The following is a 13,176-nucleotide window of genomic DNA, read 5'->3' on the forward strand; positions in this document are numbered from 1 at the left end:
GATTGTGAGGTGAGAAGAGAATGTGTGTGTGTGTGTGTGTGTGTGCATGCGCATGTGCGTGTGTGTGTGATGTGCTCACCAGGAAGAATATTGATGGAGGAATATCAGTGGGTTGGGAGTCTGTATTGAGCATTAAACTTTGCTAGAGATGTTATTCTGCAGCTGGCAATTAAAAAGATGCTAGCTATGTCTTCACTGCAAGAAAAGATGGATATTTTTAGTGGCATAATTTACACACCTTAGCTATTTGGCTATAAAATCCTAGTGGATACAAGGCTCCTGTAATTTTTACTGTGAGGAAGCCAGGGGAGATCAACACTATATTCTCCCCACCTGCGGTTGACCTCACCTAGTTTACCTCTGTAAAACTACAGTGCCTTGTCTCCAGTAGGATTTTACAGCAAGAGTGAACACACCTTAGTCGTCACACCTTTTGAAAACACACGTTTTATGGCAGTGAAGACAAAGCCTCTAAGTCATTGGCTCAGACACAATGGTACCACTGGAAAAAACAAGGAAGAACTTCTTAAAAAATGAAAACCCTCAATGGAAAATGTTTTCTGAGAGTGGTCTCCATGTATCCAATTACCCTGATTGCCACGGTGTTCACAATGTTATTATGGTTCTCTGCACCAGTCTAGGGAAAAGTTATAAACACAGGGAATAAATGGATAAAGGGAAGCAAAGGGAAATTTATGAAATGATACTATTCACAATAAACCAACCTTTAAAAAATACTAGATTCATCATGAAAAGTGGAAATTTGCTTATGTAGAAGGCTGAAAATGTTGCTCTATTGTTTTAGCACGGCTCATCAGAAGAGAACACTTTGTCACATCATGAGTGAAAAACCAGACCAGTAAACTATGAGCTGCCATTATTTTTACAGCTGTCACTCCAGGCTGACCCTGGAAGGGACTTGTGTCACAGGAAAAGCATAACAGTAATAGAGCATGGTCATGAAGTGCTGCCCTTTCTACGTTATTATTTTTAAGCTAATTGAGAAAGAATAACCTAGTACTAAACCAATATAACATTGCCATTGCTATATGCTCAATATAATGATAAGTTCATCAGACTGTCTTTCTGGGATACTTATATATTATGCATTCAAGATGTCAATGATAGCATTATGCTAACTGCACCACTCAAAGACTATTTGGTTGCTATCCTCTGAATACTTAAAATACAGAAGCAGTGCAGTGATTATTGTATACGAGCTCAGAAGTGCATTCATTTAAGCCTTCAGTACCTATATAATCCATGTTTTTTATATATATTTGTTTTTTAGTGAGTGATGGAATAAGCTACACTTGCTTTTGGATGGATTATACTACATACGAACTGAAAGTTATACCTCCTTGCAAGGATATGAAAAAGGCCCTCGAACAATCCTTTTCAAACAGCTGGGCAGCAAAAAGCTTTTGAATGGATCACGCTTACAGCAGCCCATTAGTTGAATGGGATCAGCATTTCTCCTGCTAAATAATCTGAAGTTAAGGATCTGGAAAAGAGATTTTTGCAGAGATGACCCATTTACAAACTGGACTTAGTCCAGAGACTATAGAGAAAGCCCGTCTGGAACTGAATGAAAACCCAGACGTTTTGCATCAGGATATCCAACAAGTCAGGGACATGATTATCACCAGGCCTGACATTGGGTTTTTACGTACAGATGATGCCTTCATCTTGAGATTTCTCCGAGCCAGAAAGTTTCACCAAACAGATGCCTTCAGACTGCTGGCCCAGTACTTCCAGTACCGCCAGTTAAACCTGGATATGTTCAAGAACTTCAAGGCTGATGATCCTGGGATCAAACGGGCTCTGATTGATGGATTTCCTGGAGTGCTGGAAAAACGTGATCACTATGGCAGGAAGATTCTTCTGCTTTTTGCAGCTAACTGGGATCAGAGTAGGTAAATGTAGATAGTGTACTTATATATTTATACACACACAAAACCTGTTCACTGTTGATTAATGACCATATTTTAGGCAGTGAGATCATTTTGATAAACATGTATTCTAAACATGAGTCCATTTCACTAAAGCCTTCATCTAATGTGATTGTCTATCATTTCTCATACCTATGCCACAGAGGATTTACTATACATCACTTCAAACAGCTAGCTCATATTTTTGCATAATGTTTGCAGGTTTAAGCCAGACAATTGCCTCTTGCAATAAGTATTTTAATGCCTATACACAATAACTTTAGTAATGTCAGACATGAGCCAAACAGGTTGAGAGCAAAAACCTCTCACCACATGACAATTCTCATATTAACTGTGAGACATAGGTGTGATGGGGCACTCTATTCACCACTCAACCCCGCTTCCTTCTGGCTATTCTGGGCATTAGCTCTTCCAGGCAGATGCCCCTTCCTGCAGTTGCACTCCGTCACTCTGTCTCTCTTTCACTCTGGGGCCCTTCTCTCACTGCAGGAGCTGCAGCTTCCTCTTCATGACTCAGACCTCTGGCCAGGTCTACACTAGGGGTTGATCTAAGATACGCAACTTCAGCTACGAGAATAGTGTAGCTGAAGTTGACATATCTTAGATCAACTTACCTCGCATCCTCACGGCGCGGGATCGACGGCCGCGGCTCCCCCGTAGACTCTGCCTCCACCTCTCGCTCTGGTGGAGTTCCGGAGTCGACGGGGAGCGTGTTCAGGGATCGATTTATCGCGTCTAGATGAGACGCGATAAATTGATCCCCGATAGATCGATTACTACCCGCCGATCCAGCGGGTAGTGAAAACGTACCCTAAGTAGTTTTCTCTTCCAGGGTGGAGTACTTCAAAATCTTTCTGTTCAGGCGGCATCAGGCAGTCCTCATGCCTGCCGCCCTGACCCTGTCACTCCTGCAGTGACTCAGGCAGTATTCTAGTTCACTACCCCTAGCAGTACCACTCTGTATTGGTTGGCAGGGAAAATCAGGCCCACCCTCTAATCTGGGTTCCAGTCCAGAGCCCTTTACCAAGCAGTCAAAGTCTGCAGCTTCTCTAGCCGTACTGCTCTTGCCCCGGACTATTTCCTAGCTTGCTTCCACCCATTCTAGTCAGACCCCTCTCTCCTAGGGTCTTCAAAGTCTCAGGGATTCCTATCCATCCTTCCCTTAGGGAGAGTGACTGCTACTCTTCACCCTGCAGCCTCAGCAGGGGCTCTCTTGCCAGTCTCTTGGCTTTGTGTAAGCCCCACCTGTTCACTCACAGGTGAGCCTGCTTCCAATTAGCAGCTTCCTCCTAGCCTAAATCTCTCCCCAATGCTGCTTGATTGGTTGATTGGGCTTGCATGGCCTAATTCAACCCTCTCAGGACCAGTGTGTGGAGTACTCCTCATCACAACAGGGCATTTACCTTACCTGTTCTGGCTCCACACCTCTAGGGGATACAGACTTGGCTTTAATCATTCCAGGAGGTACAGCCTCTGAATGAAATATTCACAAGAATGGCATCTTAATTTCTACACACTTTGGTGCCTGTGGGTAGGTCAGATATTTGGGAGATACAATCAGGCAAAGGGTATTTTCAGTTTAGCCTATTTCTGCTATAATGTGTTACAACCAAAGATTTCTTCCACCCCCTAAAATAAAATGATATTAAAATTTAATGTGACTATTTAGTCAGCTCTCTCTACCTCTTTGAGGTGGTATAGACATATATGAAAGGGGCAGATCTGGAATGTTCTTCTCACAGTATCTTTCTCTTCTCAAGTCACTCCCCTGCAGTTCTTCTGCCTGCATGATGAGGTTGAGAAACTTAATAAAATACAGGATTTTAATGCCAACTGTAGATTTTCAGTACAGGGTAGCTCAAGCTGCAAAAGGCCAGATTCAAATTTTGAACTTCCCAAAGTTTGCACTGTTCTATTCCAGGGATTTGGGATGGCTCATTATAAAGATAAGGCCCATAAGCAGGGTAATCTATATCAGGATTAAGATTTTAACCCCAAAACTCAGTGCTGATCAGACTGGGGATTTGTTACTCCTGGGGGAATTCTGTGCCACTGTGCCATGCAGAATTCATGGCCCGCACAGATTTCCTTGCTTCCCTGCGGAAAAATGACTTTCTAATGGGGAAGCAAAGGCAAGTCACAAGAACGGTCATGTGCCTCTCCCCAGCAGCATGGGTGCCCGGAGCAGCTGGTAGAGAGTGAAATCACTGCAGGGGGGGCACTCTGGGGCAAGCCTGACCCTTGCACTGTGTCAGGGTTGGATGCAGCCAAATACGTGTCACCAAGATGGAGGGAGGGGAGGGAGGCTGCAGGGTGATTTCCTACCTCTGTTCAGCCTATGCTTCCCACTGCCAGGCTGGAGCCTCCACATTTATTTACTGACCATACAATTTGCAGAATTTTAAACTATTGTGTGCAGAATTTTTTGGTTTCTGGGTGCAGAATTATCTCAAGAGTAAAAGTATGTCTTTCAAACTCAGGAATTAGTAGGCAAGTCTAGAGCTGTCCCTATGTTTTGCATTTTTGAAGGTTTTTTGGACATGTTTTTTAACCCATATGTTATCATGTATGGAAAACTCATGTATGTGTCATTTGCCTTTGCATGTGCAAACTCAGGATAAATACATTCAGCTATCTTATTCTGCACATGCAAAAGTAGTTTGTTCACTTTGGGTGACATCTTGGCCCAAGTTAAGTCAATGTCAAAACTCCCATTGACTTAAATGGGGCCAGGATTTCACCCTCCATGGAACGTGTACATTTTTGGCCAATATTTGTAAAGCTGAGTTTTTGCCAGAAAACGTACACCCGTCTACCCACACTCCAAAACAGCTATTGGCCAAATATGTGCTGCCATGCTCAGTCTCTTTCAAGCAGGTTTATTCTCGTAACACAAACAAATAAACAAACAGTAAATAGTTTTTAACTAACTCTTTTGTCTCAGACTTCAGGGGCCCACCGGTCTCCAGCACCCTGCTTCTGGCAGCTTCCTAGTTCTAGTCAGTTCAGCTCCCTTCCTGGAGCAGTAGACCCAGGTCTGCCTCCCTCAGCCCCTAGCTCCTTGCTCTAGGCACTCACTACAGGAGTTAGTTCTGCTCCAGCATGGCTTTCCTTCCCCTAGGCACACCATATTCCAGTACCTCTCTCCCCTTCTCTGGCTGGCCTCTAGCAGCCCTTAACAGGCCCAGGTGTAGCCCAGCCCCCTTTAGCTGACTGGATTGGGCTCACGTGCTTTGATACAGGGGAGATTGTGAGAAGACTGGGCCTGAGACCAGCTACCCTGGGACTCATCAGAGCAAAGCTGAAAAGACAGATGAATGAACATATATCTTGACTGAATACAAGATATCGGCTTTTGAGGCCAGGAACATTTGGGCTGCATTGGTTGAATTAAGGGATTTAAGTATTATGCAGCACTAGCCTTAGGTTTCTGAGAGCCCTTAGTAGAAAGGATTCATAAGAGTCACCTGCTCCATCAGCACTTGCTCTGGGAAAGTTGGAGATACCATCGGCCAAGCTCAGTCCCTGATATCTTGAAAGAAAAATGATTCTCGCCAGATCTCAGTTAGACTTTGCTGAAATTCGGAGAGTGGTGCACTTCCTGTTTCTCTATATATCATATGTTTAAAAATAACCAAAGCAATCCTACACTCAAAAATAGTTTAATTCTGAAAAGAGAAGCCTTACCTTTTGTGGAGGGGTTTCTGTGGCTACCTACAGGTTGCTCTGATAATAGGGGAAATGCATCATCTTTTCCAAAGAACAAAGAATATTTGGAATTACAAAGCATGGGACAACTTCTACATACAGTATCTTCCATGGTGAGTCCTATCCCTGTATCGACCCTACAAAGGGGTCAGGGCATAGCGGATGCTGAGTGCTACTATATGGCCTGGAGGAGGATTCTTTTCCTTTCATGGCCTCAGCAGAGCTTGCAAGTGCACCTGGGCTCTAAAATAGGGTCAGGATTCATTCCCAAAATAAATACAGGGGTCACTTCACTTTATATACCACCATTTTGGGAATGGAATTCAGTGGACTGTATATTACATTTAGGTACAGGAAGTGGTGAACACAATGTCTAATTAAAACAACAAGGAAGAAGAATGTTATTACCCAGATTAGATTTTGGCTAGGATAGTGAGTCAGACAATACATACTTGAGAAAACTGCCATAGGAGAATCATATATGACCACAAGATGTCAGCAACTTGGTTTTCCATCTCATCTGAAAGATAACATCGATACCTGCACAGTGCCTACTACCATTATAATGGGACAATGGTTCAGTACTGACACAAATGGAAGGATTTGGCCTCCTGACTCTCCTTTCTTACTTCATTCCCATTCACAGAGGGCTAAATCTTCATTCCCTTTAACACTACACATGTGAGTGAATCCAGAATAAGGCAGAGTGTGAATTTAAATCAGATTAACTATTCCTGATCAACTCAGCATGTGGATGCTTTTATTTGGAATGGAGTTAATTAGGGATTGTTAATAAGGAATAGCTGTTCCAGGGTAACCCTCCAGGTAGAAAAGCCCTAAATCATAATTTAGACAATATAACCCCACCTAAAATTTGCTATAATTTATAAATTCATTTCCAGAGGAGACATTCTCTGAAGTGGCATTTACTTTTTTAATATTCCTTATAATGAAGTGGGTGTGTGGATCACATGTATGGGTGAGTGGAATAGTTTGGAAACCTTCTAGATTCATAGATTTTAGGGTTAGAAGAGACCATTGTAATCATCTAGCCTGACCTCTTACGTTAAACAGGTCATAGATTTTTATCAAGTGATTCCTGCATCAAGCCCATAACTTCTGGTTGTGCCAGAATGTATCTTTTAGAAAGACATCCAATCTTGATTTAAAGACTTCAAGTGATGGAAAATCCACCACGTCCCTAGGTAAGTTGCTTCAGTGGTTAATTACTCTCACTGTTAAAAATGTGCATTGCATTTCTAGTCTGAATTTGTCTAGCTAAGGTTTCCAGACATTGGATCTTTTTATGGGTTTGTCTGCTAGATTAAAGAGTTTCTTTTTCTCCACATATAGATACTTTTATACGATGATCAAGTCATCTCTTAACCTACTGTTTGATAAACTAAATAGATTGACCTTCTTTAGTCTATCACTCTAAAGCAGGTTTTCCAGATCTCTAATAATTGTATAGCTTTTTCACAACCCTTTCCAATTTGTCAACATCTTTTTTAAAGTGTGGACACCAGAACTAGACACAATATTCCAGCAATGATCTCACTAATGCTCTATAATTCTCTTACAGAAGAATATATATCATTACAGTTCCTTCATCAACCAAACTAGTAATTTAATCAAAATCAAGGTAGCCCAACCTACTGCTTCACCAATTAATCCAAAACGAAATAGAAACTTTTAAAAGATTCAAATACAATAACTAGTTTCCTTTTAAAATGTCTTCCCTTACTTGCAATTAGATTTCAGAAGACCTTTACTAGTTGATTCAGCCATCCCTGGCTTTGGTACTGCTACTGCTAATATATTTAACTTGCACTCAGGACTGCTATATGGGTTTCACTGGGAGTTTTGGGTGCACGAATAATGCAGGATCTGACTTTATAAGTGTCCCAATTGCTCCTCTGATTCAAGATGTTTCTTTCAAAAACGTGCATCCAGGGTGAAATCCCATCCAGTGTAGAGAGCCAGGACAAGAACTATGCACCATTTAAGTCTCATGTAAAGCCTTTAGGGCATAAGTGGAATATTAGTGATGCATAGGTCCTCTGCAGAGAATGGAATTTTCACAGGTCTGAGGATCTTCAGCCATCCTTTATAATGTTATGGAAATAGGATTGTGTTGTTTTTGTTTTGTTTTTTCCTTCTTTATAGTTGGACTGTTTTATCACAGAAGATGTCATGTGGCTTCAACAGATATTGTTGAAGAGTCGGGGGGAAATGCTTCTTTGTTTACAATATATATTTCCGTACCAGCTGCTGCTCATCAATTCTCTTCTATTAACCCAAAAGTCTTAAGTGCCAGACATTTACCATTCTGTGTGAAAGTGTAGAGAGAGTTTCAAAAGGACAAAAATTACTCCAACATAGCACTGGAGCAGCAGCTATAAATATTTTAAAGGATTATGATAAAGTAAGTTATGTATATGCTGAGAATATTCATGATGATGTAATTATGAGGATATTATCATCACTAGATCCTGTTGGTATGACTGAATATATTTTAGATGCTGATTACTGTAATATATTTGGAGGATAGTCTCAGTTGTTTAATAGAATACAAGGAATAAATGGTTGCTGGGATTGACTTATAGATGCAGCCAAACTACAGCAATAACTCAAACTCATAGTTGTTTAGTATGAAAAAATATTGCTAAGATACAACCAACCATAGTATCAAAATGATTTTTACAAAGAGAGTCTTTGTGTTTGGTTAGGAAGTGACATACAACATAGCAAAAACTGTTTAGATGGTACAGTGACCAAGAACCTGGTTATAGATAATCAAATGAATTAATTAGTTTAAAATGATGACAGTTTTGAGGAAGGGTTTAAAACGTTAATAAAATTCATGGGGTGGAAAAGGAGAGAGAGATTTAAGCAGAATAATAATTTGAGACAGTGACTTGTGGAGAAAGAATGATGGATCAGACACAGAGGAGGTGAGATAGTTCAGTCCCAAAATTGTTTAATTCAACCATAGGAGACAAGTGAACTCACTTCCTATCAGATAAGAAAGCCAGGTCCCTAGAAGATCATGCAAGGAGGGTACCAGTTTGGGGCAGGGCTATCAACGGAATGATAAAGGTGAGATGACCTGTGAGTCCTGGACTCAGAAACCCAGGAAAGAGGGGAAAAGGGAACTGCTGGGAAAAAGGACAAAGAGGCATATGTTGAAGAGTGAGATAGGATTGAGTAAGGGGGAAAGCACCAGATGGGTTGGGAAGTCAAACATGTGAAGAGTGAGAGGAAAGGTACTGGCAGGAAAGGGTGATTCTGGGACTGGGACTGACTGGAAAGTTGTGAGGGAAGGCCCAGAGTGATGAGGCAGGTGGGTGATAGGGCTGTCCTGGTGGGGTAAGAGGAGTAAAAGAAGCTAACTACATGAGAACTGAAAAGAGGGATATGGAAATTAGAGGAAAGGTGACTTCTGTGTCATGTACCCCTTTGTAAAAAAAGAAACCAAACAAAACCCAGGAGTTACGCAAGAAGAAGAGAGATTTAATGGACATGTACACACATATGCTGGGATTTGCTGCATTCCACAGGCTTAGCACAAGTGTTTTCATTTACACCGACTGCAAATGACCCCTATAGACCAAAACTCTGTGTGTGTGTGTGTGTGTGTGTGTGTGTGTGTGTGTGTGTGTGTGTGTGTGAGAGAGAGAGAGCGAGAGAGAGAGAGAGAGAGAGAATGAGTGTGTGTGTGTGTGAGAGAGAGAATGAATAAGGGTGATTTTAAACAGGAGGGTGGGGAGAACGCTGGCTTTACACTACTGGAAAATTACCATAATCCTACCAGGTCTGGATAAACCAGTTTTAAGGCCAGATTCTCACAGAGGTGTGTTGCCAAAGCCCCCTATATCAATAGAATATAACTGAGATCACACCAGTACTCATTTTATCTGGATTCTTTGTCTCTTTGGACATTTGGAAATAATCTTGGGAATAATCAGAAGCTGTGTATTTTATTGTATATGGTAGCTCCTTCAGCTGCTATAATACCAGGAACCAATTTAAGATGTGTTCAGTCAGAATTTTCCTTTTTTTTGTTTTGTTATAACTTTGTGCATATCAAGTTTTGCAAATACTAGATATTCGGATCATCTTCTAATTTATCAACCTAATTAAAATAGTTAAAACATCTTCACTTGTTATTGGAGGAGTAGACTGCATGGGGGGGGGGAGGGGAGGGAGAGAGTTCTCCAGTTGGATAGCTAATAACATTTACACATTAGACGCTTTATAAATGAGTGGAGAGAGAGAGAGAGAGAGAGAGAGAGAGAGATGATTGAAATTGTAAAATTTTAATCTATTTCTTAATATAGGCAAAATTTATCCTGAGGCCATCACTTATTTATAATGCTTTCCTTTGAACTTGGAGCCTCAATATCAATTATATTTTACAAAATAAGAGTCACCTCTTCTACAACAATCCTGTGATTGAAGTACTGAATTTCCTCAACTTCCAGTAACTTGCAAGACTGACTAAATAATATTTCAAAACTGCTGATGTTAGAAAGTTGTAACACAGGGGTGAAAGTAACTTAAAGGACTTACCGGTATGCCAGAGTCCTGAGTGGGGACGTGGCCTCAAGATTTAAAGGCCCTTGGGCTCCGGCTGTGGCTGGGAGCCCTAAGGCCTTTAAATCACCCCGGAGCTACCAGCTGCAGAGGTGGCTGGGAGCCCCGGGGCGAATTAAAGGGCCCAAGGCTCCGGCCGCCGCGGAGCACCGGGCCCTTTAAATCACCGCCGCGGAAGCCAGTCCAGTCTGGCACGGCGTACTGGCTCTTTCACCTCTGTTGTAACATGACAGTATTTTGCAAAGGGTCTTTCTGGGATGAACAGGATGATTCTGAAAATATTACTGGATATACAGGGTGTGAGTAGTTTGGAGGAGAGTGAGGTGACTTGTAATTTACCAAATAGCCTCTAAAAATCCAATAAGTGAGAGAGACAGAGGAGGGGCAAGAGAGGAAAGAATGAGAAAAAAGTAATTCCAATAAGTCAATGTTATCAAAAACCAATCATGAATGCTGATAGGTGATTGCATTGATATATGACATCTTGCTTTTAAGATTAATAAGTATATAGGGATTAACATACCTGTGTATATGGGTGGGCACTGTAAAAGGAGGCTGAGCAGTAACTAAATTAATCAGAATAAGAGTTTCCAAAGCACTAAAGAGTAGAAAATGGAAAATGCAAGTTGAGGACTGGAAACTCTGTCTACAACTAAATTCTATCTGTGCTCACAAGGTCGATATTTTGAATAAGCGCAGAGAGCATAGTGACAATAAGAGAGAATTGCCTTTTCCATCATCCCAAGATGAATTTCAGCTCCAGAAAAATCATATAGGGCACATTTGTAGCCGGGGTCATAATGCAACACAGCCAGATACCTGCCTGCTGGAATAGACCATTTAACTATCTATTTTCTGATCATGCTGAGTAAAGTTGCCTCAGCAGAGGTTGATTTTCAAAGGAACAGGTAGAGCAAAGTGTAAGAATCTTTGTTAGTGGTTTCTCCTTCTTGAAACACAACACCATTATTCCATTGAAGTTGAGATATGACTGGAGTATGTATGTGCATGTGTTTACACAGAGATCTGACGATCATTCATACAGCAGTATAAATCACATATCCAAAGTAGCCATTGTATATAAGATCAGTAACAAATTGGTTTAAAAAACCAAGTATTTACATAACAGCCCACAATACATCTTTATAGCCATAATGATATACCAGGTCCAAATTAAGGATCTGTATATTCATTTACACTGGTGTAAATCAGAAATAGCTCCATTGATGTCAATAGCATTACAGTGGCATACTTTAAAAAAGCATAAAATATGGATTTAGTGTACATGAGAAATCATAACTACTCTTCAGAGTGAGAGTCAGTATCTTTCCCACTTCACCCATGCCCATCTCCCAAAATAATAACTTGCAAGTTACCAAGTACGTAGCCTATAAATAACTTGGAACCTCATGCTCTTGCTTCTTCTTTTATCCAATACGGTTTCATTTATTGAGTTCCAAATTCTTCCAGTGAAGAGATACAAATGGTGCCTGCTCCTTTTATGTCCATGTCAATGTCCCTTTCCCCCACCACAAGGTCAAATTCATGTAACTCCACTGAGCTACTCCTGATTTACACTAATGTGATAGGAGAATCAGGTCCTTCATGTGCACAACTTAGGTGTTTTGTCTGAGTTCAGAACAACACTGATAGCTTTGAATGATCATCTTAGAGCAATGCAAATGTTGATTACCATGCAGCTTGTTCCATGAAAATTAGTTACATCCCTAATACCATTTCTGACAGGGCCAGCCCACAACATTTTGGCACCTGAGGCGGGGACCTCAAATGACGCCCCCATGCTCCTTCGCTTGGGCCAAACCTTTGAAAGGTCTCAATTCTGCCTTCTTCCTGTTCTACTCCTCTCATTGTACTGCTCTGCTACCTACCCCAATAAAGGAGAACTAACAACTTAAAATGCCTTGTTCAAAAATTTTAAGTAACACTTAACTTTCAAACGCCTGAACAGCAAATGTAACTTTTCTTGTCTGCATAGTAAACACTGGCATTTTTCTCTGTTTGAATAACCAAAGTGGTGCTTTCCATGCCTTCTTGGTTGCAAAGATTTGAACTGCTTCCTGAAGGGCCACAGTCTGGGCCAGCTCATGCTCTATTGAGATGGTTGCAAGGCCGACCAGGCCTCTCCTGTGTCATTGTGGAGTGTAGATGTGTTTTTATTAACTTCAGCTTGGAGAAGCTGCATTCTCCACTGGCAACTGTTACAGGAAGTGTTAGACGTATGCGCAGAGCAACAAAAGCATTTGGAGAGAGGGTGGTCATCTTATTCGCGTACATATATTCAAGAACAGCCTTTGGAGTTGATCCTGCTGAAATGCATCTTGAAATGGCTTTCAGTTCATCACCTAAATCACTCGCATCAATATCGCGCATGTCATCATGTGTCAACACTGTCTCTAGTGCCCTGCATTGCTGGTGTAGGTCTTCTTCAGATATAGTGAGGCATTTTGGAATATCATACAACATCCCAAATATACTGCTGTGTTCCTTGAGCTGCATGAAATGTTCTTCAACTGACTGTATTGCACAGTCTAGTACCTGGTTAAAGAATTCAACTTTGAATTGTTGTTTGGGGTCTCTTATGGGGATTATCCGGTGCCTCGGAATCAAAATGTCTTCTTCTCTTGTATTCTTGAATGGGTGGGAAAATAGCTTCAATGTGAAGTTCCTCTGCCAACTTCTGTGCACTCTTCAGAACATTTTGAAATCCCTCATCTGACCGGTAAGACTGCAGGTATGACTTTGCTTTGTCCATTGTTCCATAGCTCCAGATGTATCAAGGTCCACACCTTGGAGTCTCTTGGTTACAACATTTATTTCAAACAGTATGTCATGCCACAACACTAAGCCACACAGAAATTTGAAGTTATGTATGTTTCTGGTGATTCCATTTCCCTCTGCC

At 41.2% G+C, this 13,176-nt stretch overlaps 1 protein-coding gene across 2 annotated transcripts in view; it reads left to right on the plus strand.

Annotated features, from left to right (window-relative positions):
* Positions 1 to 13,176, plus strand: part of CLVS1 (clavesin 1) — a 122,138-nt gene that overhangs the window by 10,286 nt on the left and 98,676 nt on the right. For both annotated transcript variants that reach the window (XM_005288120.5, XM_065585637.1), the window contains exon 2: positions 1,292 to 1,916. In XM_005288120.5, coding sequence (XP_005288177.3) covers positions 1,528 to 1,916 — 389 coding nt within the window. In that variant the 5' untranslated portion in view covers positions 1,292 to 1,527. The remainder of the gene's footprint in view (positions 1 to 1,291; positions 1,917 to 13,176) is intronic.

This window comes from Chrysemys picta, chromosome 2 (genome assembly GCF_011386835.1).
Source record: "Chrysemys picta bellii isolate R12L10 chromosome 2, ASM1138683v2, whole genome shotgun sequence".
Taxonomy (NCBI): domain Eukaryota; kingdom Metazoa; phylum Chordata; order Testudines; family Emydidae; genus Chrysemys; species Chrysemys picta.